The sequence below is a fragment of the Zeus faber genome (genome assembly GCF_960531495.2).
Source record: "Zeus faber genome assembly, chromosome: 11".
NCBI classification, from domain to species: Eukaryota; Metazoa; Chordata; class Actinopteri; order Zeiformes; family Zeidae; genus Zeus; species Zeus faber.
Window position 1 is genome coordinate 14,418,989 of NC_137205.1, and position 15,640 is coordinate 14,434,628.

General features: G+C 46.5%; 2 protein-coding genes across 4 annotated transcripts; both read left to right on the forward strand.

Moving 5' to 3' along the window:
- Positions 1-233: 233 nt before the first annotated feature.
- Positions 234-10,774, forward strand: slc35b1 (solute carrier family 35 member B1). Of its 3 annotated transcripts, none has more exons than XR_013844375.1 (10): positions 234-657; positions 1,514-1,617; positions 1,847-1,977; positions 2,093-2,123; positions 2,462-2,622; positions 2,714-2,840; positions 3,593-3,699; positions 3,837-3,990; positions 9,504-10,049; positions 10,655-10,774. XR_013844375.1 is itself a non-coding variant. In XM_080008843.1 (9 exons), the coding sequence occupies exons 1-9, from the start codon at positions 545-547 to the stop codon at positions 9,554-9,556; spliced, it is 981 nt and encodes a 326-aa protein (XP_079864969.1). In that variant the 5' UTR covers positions 234-544; the 3' UTR covers positions 9,557-10,275. The 3 variants fall into 3 exon arrangements, 1 of the variants encoding a protein (XP_079864969.1); XR_013844376.1 differs by having other exon boundaries at positions 9,504-10,045; positions 10,655-10,678; XM_080008843.1 differs by lacking the exon at positions 10,655-10,774 and having other exon boundaries at positions 9,504-10,275.
- Positions 10,663-13,835, forward strand: ndufa4a (NDUFA4 mitochondrial complex associated a). Its single transcript, XM_080008844.1, has 4 exons — positions 10,663-10,816; positions 12,650-12,738; positions 12,903-12,963; positions 13,608-13,835. Exons 1-4 carry the CDS (start codon positions 10,775-10,777, stop codon positions 13,662-13,664), a joined length of 249 nt encoding a protein of 82 aa, XP_079864970.1. The 5' UTR covers positions 10,663-10,774; the 3' UTR covers positions 13,665-13,835.
- Positions 13,836-15,640: the final 1,805 nt, after the last annotated feature.

A 15,640-nucleotide genomic window follows, 5' to 3' on the forward strand; every position in this document is an offset into this window, starting at 1 on the left:
CCCTTTTTAAAAAAAAAATATCAATCACTATTAAAAACCTGACCGAATGTCCATATTTTAGCGGCGATTACTTCTGCCCGGGTTCACCGGCCACGCGGCGTTGGTGAGTTCAGATGCGCTCGGTGTGGCTCGTCTTTTAAGTCAGGCATCGCTGTTGGATCCTAGAGGTCCCCTGACAGCCGACGCTACCCCCCCCCCCCCCCCCCCCCCGCGCTTGTTGTCGAAATGGAGACGCCGCAAAAAGCGCTTCCCCCGCCGCGCGGCCAATTAAACGCTTAGACCCACAGCGGCGTGTGGAGCTGAGCGCGACCGAACCGGAACGGCTCAGTCGGGAAGGAGGCGACGACGGCGACCACGGCTTGTTTTTCCGCGGTAAAGCCGTTTTCAAGGGAACGACCGCGGGCGACGCGCCGTAACGTCTGCACCGGACGGGCTGCCCACCTCCGGCCGCGCGGCAGCGGCGATAGTGGAGCGGGACGGCGGCGCGCGCTGCCCGGGGAGCGGAGCGGTGTGCGTCTCCGTGGCGGGGGCCGGAGAGGACGGCATGGCGGCGGCCAAGCAGGCCTCCCTGCTGCACAGCGAGCGGCTGCGCTTCGTCGGTTGTTTCCTGGGGGTGTTCGTCTGTTACTTCTACTACGGAATACTGCAGGAGACCATGTGAGTCCATGCTGAGGTCCATGGTGACTCCCGCGATGCTTTGTTTCGTATATTGAGGGTATGCGAGTTGTTGTCAATCGACGTTGTCTCATGTTCCTATGCATAATGAGCAAAACAGCTACAGATAAAAGGTACTTTGGAAGTCCTTGAATTTCATTTTGTAATGTCAGAGTGAACCGTGAGTCAAGTAATAAAAAGAGGAAAGAAATGGAAATAAACCCCAACAACAAACATGTGAACCTCTGCATCAAAAGTGGAACATCGGGGTGGCTGCAGGTCCTTTTCAAAGGTCCTGCATTCAGTTTTGTTAATAATAGCCCTTAAAAGTCATTAAGTAGTCTCTCGTTTTAATTTGTGTGGGCTTAACTTAAACGTATGTTTTTCTTTTTTGTCCTGGTTGATCCATGTGTTTTGTTCAAAGTTGTCCATGTTATTTCGCCAAGTTCTTCTGCATCAGAGCCCACATTTCATTGCAACCCGTAACAGTCACTGTAATTGTCCAAAAGTAACCCTTTTGTTACCAAATTTTGTTTGAATTTTTCTTAAAAAAAAAGGCCTTGCAAACTCTGTGGGGGGGGGGGGGGATCTGAGTGTATGAGACCACACACAAGTCATGACACAGATGGAACGCTGCTCCCTAGAGGGAGGGAGATCAAGTTTAATTGGTTACCAAACGATGGCTTGAAAATAGCTCCTTGTCCACACAAGCTTGCTCTACTTGTCAAACAACATCTCTGTTGCACATGTGTACTTTGCAGGAATCCTATCTGACGTATACTGCATTTTGGATATCTCTCTATTACTTCCATGGGTATTACGGTACTCAATATTGTGCTGTTTTTCCTCACTTATCCAGCACTCGAGGGGATTATGGACAGGGTGAGAAGAAAGAGAAGTTTCGATATGCTCAGACACTCGTCTTCATTCAGTGCATCATCAATTCTGTCTTTGCCAGGATCTGTAAGTATACACGGCAGTCCAGAAATAACAAACAGGACTTTAGGTTTAGATTAGCCCCACAATGAATTCTATTCAATAGTTGCATTTATCTATTAATACCAATTCCAATAATAAATAATTTATGGTAGAATCTGTCTTCAACAGTAAATGAATAAAATTGGGGGCATAATGAGTCCTGTACACATTATATATCTTTGTCTTCTCTGCCTTCTCTCCTCTTCATCCATAGTGATCCACTTCTTTGAGGGCTCCAGACAGGATCATACCAAAAGCTGGCTTTACGGGCTGTGTTCTCTCTCCTATCTCGGAGCCATGGTTTCCAGTAACTCTGCCCTCCTGTATGTCAACTACCCCACACAGGTCTGTCTGTCCTCTGTGGATACGAACCGCTTGTTGATTCAAAAGAATAGTTCTCTGGAATATTTGATAAGTGATGGGCTTTTTCTAGTATCACACAATCGCCATCTTTTGACAGGTGTTAGGGAAGTCCTGCAAACCCATACCAGGTAAGTTTAATTTACTTCATTATTTCAAAGTTGTATTTGTCCAATGCACTGCAACGAAACATACTACTACTAGTACAACAACAACAAAAGTTTTAGTATTGATAGATTGGCTCTGCTATCACTATGTTGTGTTTGCATGGTTTCTTATTAGGTGAGGTCGTTCCTTATTCTTTGCAGGATGGTTATCTCTTGTTGCGCACACAAACAATATTTGTCCATATTTTACACCCTCAAGGATGATTGCCTGACATTATATCCATGCTAAAAATGTCCCATGGCTAACAAATGTTGACACACCTTAATGATAGAGCTATCTTTCTGTATACTTCTTCATACAGTGATGATCCTGGGTGTGACGATATTAAGGAAGAAGTACCCTCTGGCCAAGTACCTGTGCGTTCTATTGATCGTGAGCGGTGTGGCTCTGTTCCTCTACAAACCAAAACAGAGCTTGACCACCACGGATGATCATTTGTTTGGTTTTGGCGAGCTCCTGTTGGTGAGTGACAATTGCTTTTTAAAATCCTTCTCCTTGCTTCATATACGAGAGAATTACAAATTATAACAACCTGTCCCTTCCTTCTTCACAGCTGCTCTCTTTGACAATGGATGGGCTGACTGGTGTGGCTCAGGACCACATGAGGGCTCGCTTCCAGACCAGCGCCTACCACATGATGCTCAACATCAACATGTGGTCCACGCTGGTGCTGGGACTGGGTGAGTCACGTGTGCTTTAAGATTCCTCAGTGTATGGCAAGCCTTTTAAGTGTTGATTAATTTTTTCAAAGTGGTTGCAATTCTAATTGAACTAGTAACATTCTTGAACCTGGGTCTCAGTCCTGGGTCAGAAGACCCGGCAACAGACCTGGGTTTTAATAGGCTCCACCTCTGATCAGCTCTGATGTGTACAGGACACCTGGGCACTATGACACGCCCTTTTTCCAGCGTGTTCGTGACGTCAAACGTGACGCATCAGAAAAAAATGGCATTTCTCCTGGCAATGAGAAAGGTGTCAATGGCCTATCATTTTGGTGTGAAAGCGGTATTACAGGACTTAAAGGATCTGCTGCTAATGTCTTGGTGCCAGATACTACAGGACACCTTCAGAACCTTGTGGAGTTCACGCCTCAATGCGTTAGAGCTGTTTTGGCGGCACGAGGGCGAGCTACACAATATTGGTGGTTATTGGTGGTGGTTTTAATGTTGTGGCTTTTCGGTGTATATTCAAGGTAGTAAGGTTATTGTTATTAAACTGCTGTTGTTGTATTTCACCACTGGGTCGCGCCCTATCCACACTTGCACACAATAAAATTGACTCAATAAATTAGAAGCAAATAAACTTGTGCTAAAAAGTAAGGTGGGGGAAATCTTCCTCACTAGATTGAAATGCATCAAAGTGAATACTTTGTTAATTTTGCTTGTCATGAGTCATTGGATTCTCTCGACCTAATCTACCTCTCTGCTCCCAGCGGTGCTATGGACAGGGGAGGTTTGGGAGTTTGTGAATTTTGCCCAACGTCACTCCAGCATCCTCTACAACATTCTCCTATTTGGACTTACCAGCGCATTGGGCCAGGTATGTGTATGTATGGGTTAGTGGGTAGATAAGATGTGTATTTTTTTGTTTATTGTGAAAGCTAGTTTGATATAGATGTTTTGGTATGTATGACACGTTATGCTTCTGCGTATCCATACTTTGTTGTCCCTCCCCAGACCTTCATCTTCCTGACAGTGGTGTACTTCGGCCCTCTCACCTGCTCCATTGTCACCACCACGCGCAAGTTCTTCACCATCCTCGGCTCCGTCATCCTGTTTGGCAACGTCATAAATTCCATGCAGTGGTTCGGAACTATTCTGGTGTTCCTCGGTGAGAATACATTTTTTGATACTAGGAACTAGACAATACACAATATGAAGTACACAATGCAAAATATAAGTTTGATGATTTCTTTTAACTATAAATTGACTATTATTCGCCTGCAATACTTGGCTGCACAGTTAGAATTGGTCGCTGAGTCATGTGATTTTAAAAATGTAAAATCCAGACACAAACTGCCATTATCTTATAATGACCTTTTTTAATGTGTACTGCGTAGAAGTCGTACAGCAGAACGTTGGGGTTCGTCAGTTAAATCCTTAAAATCACACGCTAATTGGATATTTATTAAACCATTTGTTTAACAAATTCATATGAATTCCATCATTCCAAAAGAGTGTGTGTGTGTGTGTGTGTGTGTGTGTGTGTGTGTGTGTGTGTGTGTGTGTGTGTGTGTGTGTGTGTGTGTGTGTGTGTGTGTGTGTGTGTGTGTGTGTGTGTGTGTGTGTGTGAAAATAAATGCCCATACATTTTGCCATGCAACCAATGGAATGGGTGATGATTAAAATGGTGAGGGAGATAAAGATAGATCCTGAATGAATGGATGATCACTTGATTTTTAGATGGCTGAGTATTTAATAACATCATAGTTAATCGTCTGTGCAATGCAATAATGTAAAAGGTAAAACAAACTTGGAAAATCACTGAAATGCAATATTATTCAAGGTTCCTCATTTGTCAAATGCACAGAGATAATTGCACAGAGACAAAGTAAAACATTCATTGAAATGAAGGAGATATAAAGTGACAATAAAAACAGTAGAAAAAAAACATTTCTAGTGAAAAAAAAGACACATATACAAATCTTAAGGTTAGGTTAAAAATATATATATACATACAAATATTACCAGTATTTACTGCTTAAGTGACCTGGTGTGTAATAACCCTTTCCCACTGCACCAAAAACCCGGTAACACCTGAGACCCAGGTGACAAAGAAAAACCAGGGTCTCAGTCCCTGGTCAGATGACCCAGCAATAGACACAGGTCTCATCACACATCAGCTCCATCTCTGATCGGCTCTGATGTGAACAGGACACCCGGGTCGACCCGCTAATTTTGACCCCTTTGCCTGCGGGATGCGACGCGATCATGCCATCATTTCTTATCCCATTTAGAATCCAAAATCAGAAGTTATTGATTTTTTTTTCCGCTTGAGGGGCCGTGAAATGTTGTGAGTGGGGAGCACAGTGGAGAACCCCCACGCTCCCCGTCGGTCCCCGCTCCTCCCCGCTGAAAGACTGGTGCGTGCACTGGCCTGGCATGGAGCATCCTTGCGTGGGTGCGCACCGGCTGTCCATGGTGCTGCTACTGTAGTCTTGGGTCGTTCATGAACGATCTGATTCTTTTGAACAGCCAAAAAAAAAAAAAAAAATATATATATATATATATATTTTTTTTTTCTTTCCTTCCCCCCCAAGTTCTATAGTTTTGTCATTGTTTGTTTAAGTTGCCGTCTCCTCTACTGTTTTGTTCCCAATCACACCATGACACACCCCTTTTCTGGTGTGTTTGTGATGTTGAACATGACACACCAGAAAAAACGGCATTTCTCCAGGCAATGGCAAAGGTGTCAATCGCCTATTGACAGTGGCAGAAACAAACATTGTGTGCAGTATTGCAAAAGTGTTCGTTTGTGGAAGTTTTTTTAGAGTGAAGAATGTGTGTTGTGATTCTGGATGGCCTAGCGATGGAAACTCCTCGTCAGCCTTTCGGTTTTGGCCATGTGACTGCAGAGATGTCTGCCTGACCTCAGCAGTCTAAACAAATTGTTGGGGTGTGAGGTGTCAGTCATAATGTTTTGGGCTCTTGCCCTCATTGCTCCTGGTGTAGGTGTCCTGCAGAGTGCGAAAAGGTGTTCTGGTGGTGCGTTCAGCTGAATGCACCACACTCTGCAAGGTGCCGCGGTCGTGAGTGGAGCAGTTCCCGGTGATGCCTGTCAGGACACTCTTTTTTTTTTTCCCCCCTCCAACCTGTACTCTCAGCATGCTGGGCATACAACACAGAGTATTTGTATGCCATTGCATCCAGGGCAGAGTTAGTCTGCAAGTGGAGTTCAAGTTCTCAACCTGCAATGCAACTCTTTTTTTAATTCTTAAATCATCAAGAACTGCTGCAATAACTCTGTCCTGTGGACGACCTGTAGAATGACAAGAGCAGTTTTTGGTTATAGAGAACCACCACCAACCCCCCTTTTTTGAGAACTATTTCTCATGTTTGGGTCTATAAACAACTGATCACTACTCCAAGAGGGGGAGAATCACCACGGGTGAGACAAATAAACATAGAAACAAACAACATTGGCACAAAAACATAACGACGAGAACATGTATTGAAAAACAGTGAATTAGGTCCAGGAATACTGGAACTACAACTGGTCACATGGCCTCTTCCTGTCATAGTTATGGCTGTGTGTGTGTGTGTGTGTGTGTGTGTGTGTGTGTGTGTGTGTGTGTGTGTGTGTGTGTGTGTGTGTGTGTGTGTGTGTGTGTGTGTGTGTGTGTGTGTGTGTGTGTGTGTGTGTGTGTGTGTGTGTGTGTCCCCACCAGTGAGTGTACATGACTTATCCCCATTGGTACTGGTGTAGAAGGTCGGTATTATGTCGCGGCGCCTCCAAGCTGCGGAAGGGGCTTCAAAGCCCGCCCCCCCCCGAACTCCACAGCCCTGTAGACACCCTACGGCTGCAGGAAAGCCCCTAGTACCCTGCCCTGCGGCCACAGAAGACCCCCGGGCCCCCAGAGGGCCGTGGAGTAACCCCCACACCCAGCCCCGAGGAGCATGACCCAGTCCTAGGGAGCACGAGGAGACCCTGCACCCCAGGGGAGCACACATACAACCAACCCCCCGGTGCAGGCACAAGACGCAGCCTCCGGCACTGAACCCGAGCCATGGGCGCAAGGCACGGACCGTGGGCCCGGATCCCAGCCCCACAGCGACAGACAGACAACCCGCCCGAGCAGCCCGACCCACGGGCGAGCTGGCAGGACTCCCATGCCCGCCCACGCCCCGCACAAGGGGGAGGCCCGCCCCACCGCAGCCAACCAGGCGACCCGCCCGGCGTGAGTGCCAAGTGCCCATACACGTAGCATCGTGTGCCTTTAGGTGCCTGCAGGGCACCGCGATGTTACACCCACCCTTGCCGATGCCGGCAGGCCGCCGGGTATAGAGGCCCTCCAGCACCCGGGGCGCCCGCCCCAGAGGAGCTGCGCTGCAGAAGCAAATGGCCAACAGCCGCCCCCCACACCACAACCCACACCCACAATGGCAAGCAGTTCCCCCAGGGACCCCGGAAGGCACCCAGCGGCACTCTCCGCAGCCCCGCCAGGTCGCAGCACATCCCAAGCCACCAGGCGCAATGTCAGGACACTCTTCACAGCCAAGGAGTAGGAAGGTTTTCAGGTTCGAGGATGAGACCTTGAATTTCCACAGCTTTTGGAGGAAGTACAGCCCCTGTCTGGATTTTTGTGTGTGCACTAGGTGTGAAGAGTCCTCAGTGATGTGAACTGAGAGGTATTTCACGCTAGACACCATCCTCTTCACAGGTTCACTGTGATCTTTAGCGGCGTGTATCTGCTAATCTGCTCTCTCCTTAAGTCCACTACCATTTTGTTGTTCTAGCTGAAGTTCAGGGTTAGGTAGTTGGACTGACACTACTGTGCCAGCTCATCTACCTGGTACTGATAGTCTTGTTCGTTGTTGTTGGTAATCAGGCCTACCACCACTGTCGTCTGCAAATTTGATGATGGAGGTGGAGCTGTTGGTGGCCTTGTCGTGGGTGTAGATGTTCTACAGCAGGGGGCTCAAGACATAGCCTTGTGCTGAGGGACAGTGAGCGGGAGGTCAGTCCGCCCACTCGAACCACCTGAGGCCGGTTGTGGAGAAGTGTTGGACCCAGCTGCACAGTGATGTTCAGTCCTGGAGTCCTCATCTTCGTGACCAGGGTGAGGGGGGCTATGGTGTTGAATGCTGAACTGCAGTCAATGAACAGCATCCTCATATAGTTCCCCCTCCCCCCCATCCAGTTGGGTCAAGGTGGTGTGCAGGAGTTTGGAGATGGAGTCCAAACTCAGGGATTAGCAGATTAAGCCCCTCACCAGCCTCTCGAAGCACTACATCACCATTGATGTCACTTGACGATAGTCGTTTAGGCATGATGGGCTGTTGTTCTTTGGCACAGGGACGATGATGGACAGCTTGGAACGGCGGCTTGGGCCAAGGATGTGTTTAAAATATTTGTAAATTCAGGGGCTAGCAGATTTGCGCAGGATTTCAGGTCCTGGCCAGAGATGCCATGGGGTCCAGCAGCTTTCCTGCTTTTAGCCCTCCTTAGGACCCTCCTAATGTCACTCTCGGTGACAGAGAATGGAGGTTCCACACTGACGGCAGCGTTCTCAGCAGCTACTATGGGGGCTGGGTGCTGTTTAGCGCTGTTAGCCTCAAAGCTGAATGAAAGACGTTAAACTCATCAGCTAGGGAGGTATCCACTCTCCTAGCTGAGAGGGGCTTGCTTGTGATGGTCCCTAGTGTATTCCACACTTTGCCCCTGTATCGCCGCTTAACCTCTTTGATGGTTTATCGCAGGCCATAAGCTGTGGCCTTGTAATCAGCACTGCATTGTAGGCGGTGGTTCGTTCCGTTAAAGCCGATCATATAGCTCTGTCGACCCATGGTTTCTGGTTCGGGAAGATCTTGATATTGACAGTCAGGATGATGGCGCCAGTTAGCAGCCTTGGTATCACTGCTTCTTCCGTAAACACGCTGACGTCAGCCGAGGTCAAGCGGAACATCTCCCAGTTAACGTCACCGAGAGGATCTCATAGCATGGCCTCCGATTGGTCAGTCCAGCACTTGCCCTCTTTCGTCACTGGGGTTCATCAATGAAAGGAATCCTTGCTCTGAGGTCGTCCAGGTTGTTCTCCAGTGACTGGACGTTTGCGAGTAGGATACTGGGCAAAGGTGGATGGTTTGCCGTGCTCCTCTGCCTGTTCGGACCCCAGCTTCTTTCCCTCTGTATTTTTTGGGGCTTCTCTTGTTCCTGTTGTTGTACCCTTACGCCGGCTGATTCCCTGGAGATTCTCCGCCGGCTATGTCGGATCGGTCTCAAAGTTCACTAAATGGTAAGAACTGGTTCCTGATTTTTCAGAAGCGCTTCGTGATCAATCGTGACCATACCAAAAGTAGATACGGGGGAAAAAGAGTAAGAAGGGAGGTAAACAGAACACAAAAAAAGCACAGTCTAAACAGAGCGATCCGGACGGCGTCTGGACTCACCTTGAGTAATCTCACCACCAATGAGATTGAAATCAATTCTATACATGTTGGATTTCCATCCTATCAATGAGTTTACCAGCATGTATATGGTGCACAGGTCTGTATGAGGGCAGATGGGACATAGCAACCTGCCTGTAATGAGGACATCAGAATTAGCACCCCATCCAATCAGAAGGATTCAATTATATCGATATTATTCTTGTTGGTCTAATTATGTTTAATCCCCCTTTTCAGGTCTTGGTTTGGATGCTAAATTTGGCAAAACCCCCAAGAAGACGACACACTAAAGCACCCGGAGTATGTGATGAAGAATCGGAAGCAAAATTAACACTAATCTTGTAGCCAGTATCTTATTCCAAGAAGGCATCCTGCACAGGCCTGCGATATGATTTGTTCCTGCCTGTTTAGAGTTAACTGTAATCCAGAGAGAAGCCCAAGAGGTTTTAGCTCCGCCCCATGCTGTGTACTTTGAATATGTTGAAGTGGAACCCGATTCTGGGGATCACAGCCCAAGCTAGCTGCTAGAAGAGGGCATCGGCATCCTCTTTGACCACCGGCGGAAGATATCAGGACCTTGTGGCGTGGAAGGAACTGGAAATGGGTCCACTCCACATCTGACGCCCACTCTTCCTCCCTGGATGGATCAAACAAGGCCTAAGAAATATATTTCCAGCACTTAACTCTTACTGAACTTATTGTCAGGAATTGCCTGGCTTTGATTTTTTTTTTTTTTTATTCCTTTACATCTACACCTACATGTCAGAAATATTTAAGGAGTTGGTACTGAAGTTGAATTTGCTTGGAATGTATGTATTAATATACATGTGTAGTTCATTTCTTGGCATTCAATTGGCCAAGCATCACCTCGACTAATATATAAACGGTTGTACGTCATTTGTGTCATGTCCATTGTCCAAAATTGATATTGAATTGGTTTTACTTTTTACACGATTGAAACTAAAAGGGGGAAAAAATACACTTGACATAAAAGGGAAATATGCTTTTACATCAGTGTTTGTTTCCCTTTTTTTTTTTTGTCTCTTCTCAAAGCTCATTTGCCTCCGCCGCTTGCCCAAAATGATCATAATTAACTTCTACTTTCCATGAAGGGCACATCTATCTATCTGCAAACATATTTTTTTTACATATAATTAATATAATACGGATAATTCAATATTTATGTTTTAATAATAAAGTAGACGCGTGTGGGGCTTACAGTTGTCACTGCGGTATCACATACACAGCCACACGCCCTCTGAAAGCTGTATAGTATGAGAAGCTAAGGATTTATAACTCATCCTGAGTTCCATACATTTCTATATCAATAAAAAATGTTTTTAATAAATATATATAAGTTAAAAATGTAATAGTTGTTGTGTTTGTAGTCAGGCACTAGTGCGGGCCCCTACGCGATGTCCTCTGACGTACGTACGTGTTGAAGTGCGCTGGCAAGGTTGTCGCCGATCCAGTTATTACCGCCCCGTCTGTGAGAACACACCGCCAAGATGCTAGCTGTGGTCAGCAAGCAGCTCAGGAACCACCCTGCGGTGAGTACATGTCGGGCGCATTTTAGTTTGGACCACCCGTTTGAATCAACATTAAAACTCGGGTTTATTGTAGACACTTCCTTAGCAGCTAGTAGCCGCTAAAGGCTTCCGTTGTACTCCACTAGCATTGCTAGTGATGCTAGTTCACTAGCTAGCGCGTTCAAAAGACAAATCCGACTGCCGTCATGCCTTGAATGACTACCTTACATGGTCTGTGACACGTACCACTAAGCTCACACATTTTCATTTTCGTTTTACGTGAAATCTGGTCTCAAACCGGCCCATCGCGTCACACGTTTGCGATCCGTGGGCCTCAAGGACACCGACGGTAGCCTTCATATTGGTCCTATTGGTGCAACAGCGTTCCTCTCGGTCATACTGGCGTATCAGCTTCGCTCTGTATTGCGATTAAAATACAGATAAAATACACTCTTGTCTTTTTATTGCGCCTGCTCACAACAGGAATGCCGTGAAGGTCCCCGCAGCCACAGACACACACACACACACCAAGCACAAACGACACTGAAATAACACAATACAAGGCTGAACAGACTGTTGGGGTGCACGCTCCAAGTCTGCAGGTTCCCCACACCTACAGACCAAATCAGACCGGTGGAAAAAGTCAAGTGTACTGTAGAGCACAAATAAAAACGGGGTGGTGACAAAACAAGTAAAATATGCATATATATATTCAAGTTCAATACAACAAACATACAACGGTAAGTAGATGGATCGCTGGAAACTTTATTAATTCCCCATAGGGATATTTCAGTGTTAAAGAAGCTCCCTTCAAAACAAGCAGCAATAATAATTAATAAATCACGAATACAGTGGTACCTCAACTTACGACTGTAATTCGTTCTATGAGAACGGTCGTATGTCGAAGCAATTTTTCCCATATAAATTATGAAATCATGAAGGGTGAAAATAGACAAAATACACAGCACAAACACAGTAAATATGAAAAAAATATCGATAAGCCACAAACTAAGTGCACACACGATGTAGGTCGCCTGCTGACTGACTGCTGACTGACTGCTGACTGACTGCTGACTGACTGCTGACTGGCCGCCGATGCACCAACTGCAAATTTCCACGGTCATATCTTGGAGCAGTCGGTCGCAAGTCGATACAAATTTCCGCGACTATCGCTACTCGTATCTTGGATTAGTCGTAAGTAGATGCAGTCATAAGTCGAGGTACAACTGTAGCAATGCACAATAATCCCTAAAGTTACCAAAAAAACGGTATATGCACAATGAAATGTACAGTAAACAGTGAACATCTAAGTAAAAACAAATAAAAATAACTGTTGACCATTAACAAGTGTAATCATTATTCTCTACTGCACAGCAGCTGGATCCTGCTTTCAGATATCAGTCCTGTGGCAGATTAAAGTTCACAGTTAAGATAAAGCTTAAAATAGGGCATGCATGTCGGAGAATGTCACTAATAAAAACATTGTAAAACCTAAAGACATATCAAACATGCCAGACTCGACAGAAACTTGAGTTTTTCACAGATTCTCAAACTTTCCACATGTACAAAGTATGTGCGATGTCACTTGACCCTTAAAATGTCTGCATCTATTTATTTGCACAGATATTTTGTATCAACCCAGTGTGGACTTGTACACATATGGCACATGGTAACTTTTTAAAAAGAAACGTGGTATGACTGCCCCCGACCCCTGTCCATGAAAAATGCATCATAAGCATTTGCTTTAATGAACTATGCCGTTGAAATGGATCCGCTGTGACTGTGTGTGATTTTATTTTACGATTTGATAATATATGAAATAAGATTTCATACTCATCTTCTCACTGTTTACAGCTGATCCCCCTCTTCATCTTCATCGGTGGTGGAGCTACCATGTCCATGATGTACCTCGCTCGGCTTGGTCTGCGGAACCCTGACGTCTGGTAATGGCCCTGATAATGTCTTGTGATGTGATTTTTGTTTTATAATAAAAAATAATGTCATCCGCTCCCGTACCTTCTATTGATGTCACAAAACCATTGCTTGAATCAAGGATTTTTTTATGTCTCTGTAGTTTACTGTAGTATAATGTAGTTTCTCTCCATAGCTGGGATCGCAAGAACAACCCAGAGCCTTGGAACAAGCTTGGCCCGAATGGCCAGTACAAGGTGAGTCCTCCGCGTCTGTGACAGCTTCATATTCATGAAGTCATACGTCATTTGCCTGTGGTCAGGTTGTCGCGCAAAGAGTTTTGGGAGCTTCGCAGCTTGCTTTTCTCTGTCTATGAAGCGTAGTGCGAGTAAATGATGACAAAGGATCTGAACCCCGACCGACTCGGCCGTCGAGACTGTAGTGTGGGATTCTGCCAGAGACGCCGCTGGGCCCCGCGTTGGATCAATCAACTTGGATAATCTTGTTGATATCGACCTGTAGGAACAAATCCGATCAAGCAATTATCTCGTTAGGCTTCATCGTAAACTTCGCAAGAGATTAAGAATTGCTAGGGAGTGCACACACACACACACACACACACACACACACACACCCGTCGCATCTAGATTTATTTTTTATTTTTTGGCTTAATTGACTATCACTTTGTGTTTTATAACAGAATTAACTCACAGTAATGGGTTTGGAATGGTGCTGAATCGGAAAAGAGATTAATAGGAAATGTCGCCTGATGTTCCCCACTCAAAACAACTATAAACAACTAGTGCATTACGTCCCGTCTCTGCTTAAGTGAGTCGTTACTCACCTTCTCAACATCCTTTTTTTTTTTTTTTTTTCCTCCCCCTTCCCTGTTTTCTTTCAGTTTTTCACAGTAAACATGGACTACAGCAAGCTGAAGAAGAACGGGCCCAGCTTTTAAACGGCGTCAGCCGCTGCGCCGAGTCCCCTTCCGAATTTCCAGGAACCTCAATGGGTGCTTTCGAAGCTGACCCGCACAATGTGTCACCTGTTCAACGCCTTGGAATGATGCTTTAACAATTATTCAAAATGCCAATAAAGTCAAGGGGTCTTCTCATTTTGTACAGAGAAATGGATTTGTCTCACTCTTGTGGTGGTTCCCAACCTGGGGTGCCGGACCCCCACGGGGGTGCGCCAGAGGTCGCTGGGGGGGGTGGGGGTCACAACCTTGGATGGTTGAGGCAGATGTTCCCTCATCCATCCAAAGAGTGTTGCGTACGCTCTCTACCAATGGACATAGAACGAGTTCAGACGAGAAGCGAGGCTGACCTGACTGAGCGCAATGCGGGTGGGGAAGAGGTTTTTCGTCCCTGGATTTATTTAGAGGGTGAGGACAAATAGGTCGACAGTCATGATGCTCTTGACAGTTTCAACTGCAACGTCTCCCCTCTAACCTACATTGACTGTCGCTGCACTATGGCGCCAACGTCAGCTCCGATGGAAAAAGCTGCACGCGGCCGACGCATAAATCATTCGGTCGCGGCACAAAAACTCTCCCCCTCCGGTGGCGGCTCGGACCTCCCGGGCGTCGTTAACGCGACGTTTCCCGGGGGGGGGGGGGCCTCCCGGGAGGGTGCTGACCTGTCACCCGGGGGCCGCGCGGTGGGCCCTCACCCGGGGAGGTAAAGTATTGAACGACAACTTCACACACACCGTCTTGGAAAGGTTGTCGTTATAATGGAACAAAGTAATAATCTATATTGAGCGTCGGCGGCGGAGGGCGGCGTCTCTTCTCGAATGCCAGCACTCTGCCAGATGAGTTTGTAAATGTCAACAGGTCGCGCGCCGTTCATCTCTCTCGCTCGGAGCGGCTGACGGGGATGAACAGCCAACGCGGCGCCGAGAATGTCAAGGAGACCGTCGTATTTGAATAAAAGCCCACGCCTTAAACGTCCCCCCTCGCCTTTCCAAGGGCTTAAGTTGGAAGTTAACTTTCGCGACTGAACGCGTTATTACTTGGAGAGGGGGGAGCCACCCGAGTTTAGACGCCGGGCGAGGCTTCCTCGATTAGTCAGAAATCAACAGGGAGAAGGTGTGTGTGTATGTGTGTGTGTGTGTGTGTGTGTGAGTGACAGCTTTGCAGCTCAAGAGGTCAAACGGCGAGGCGGCGAGCGACTCCCCCCAAGGATTTGGGCGGAGCGTAACCGTGTAGCCACACTGACCTGCATCTTTAACCTTGTCAGAGCGACCCCGCCCTCGCCCCTTTGTGGAGTCGAGCTGGGGTTCGTTTTTTTTTTTTGTCCCCCCCCCCCGTCTGGGAAGGTTACACAACGGAAATAATGAGGCTAAATAATATGACAGGAGCTTGGTGAAAAAACGCTCCAGCAGCAGATTTCCTTCTGGGGGGTCACGCAGGGCCGCTCTGTCCCAGAAGGTGAAAAAGTATTAAAAAAAAAAAGAGTTCCATGTCGCTGTCGCTCCCACACCCAGACACGCTTTCTGTGCCGTGTTTCAGTTTGCTTTGCAGTGTTTCAGCAGCTGGGGGAGCGTTTCACACGGAATGCAACCGTCAGCCGTTCACTTTTCCACTTGTATTCATTTCCTTCCGATCAATAAACAGCTTTGTCATTTCAATTGATTTCTATTCGCTCTCTTTTATTACAGTTTTTAACAAAGCGCTTTGTATAATGGGAGCCCTTTTGTCGCTCCGCGCATGTAGCATAACTGAATCTACCTCAGTGGTGTTTTTGTCGTCTGCATGGTGACAGAATATTGACTGCGATGTGAGAAGAGTTGACATATTGTTGATGATTTTCTTAAAAAATTTTTTTTTTTTTTAAATCAAAATCTCATTCTGTCTTGAAGCTGAAAACTAGAATTTTCATTTATTTTTCACACACTTCAATGTGTTTTGCTTCATTCTCCGTCGCTCCCTTG

Excerpts from the sequence above, each read along its gene's own strand:
- slc35b1 (XM_080008843.1), top strand. The coding sequence starts at position 545 with ATGGCGGCGGCCAAGCAGGCCTCCCTGCTGCACAGCGAGCGGCTGCGC. Across the intron at positions 1,978-2,092 it reads ATGTCAACTACCCCACACAG|GTGTTAGGGAAGTCCTGCAA; the intron begins GTCTGTCTGTCC and ends ATCTTTTGACAG. Across the intron at positions 2,623-2,713 it reads GTTTTGGCGAGCTCCTGTTG|CTGCTCTCTTTGACAATGGA; the intron begins GTGAGTGACAAT and ends CCTTCTTCACAG.
- ndufa4a (XM_080008844.1), top strand. The coding sequence starts at position 10,775 with ATGCTAGCTGTGGTCAGCAAGCAGCTCAGGAACCACCCTGCG. Across the intron at positions 10,817-12,649 it reads AGCTCAGGAACCACCCTGCG|CTGATCCCCCTCTTCATCTT; the intron begins GTGAGTACATGT and ends CACTGTTTACAG. Across the intron at positions 12,739-12,902 it reads CTGCGGAACCCTGACGTCTG|CTGGGATCGCAAGAACAACC; the intron begins GTAATGGCCCTG and ends TTCTCTCCATAG.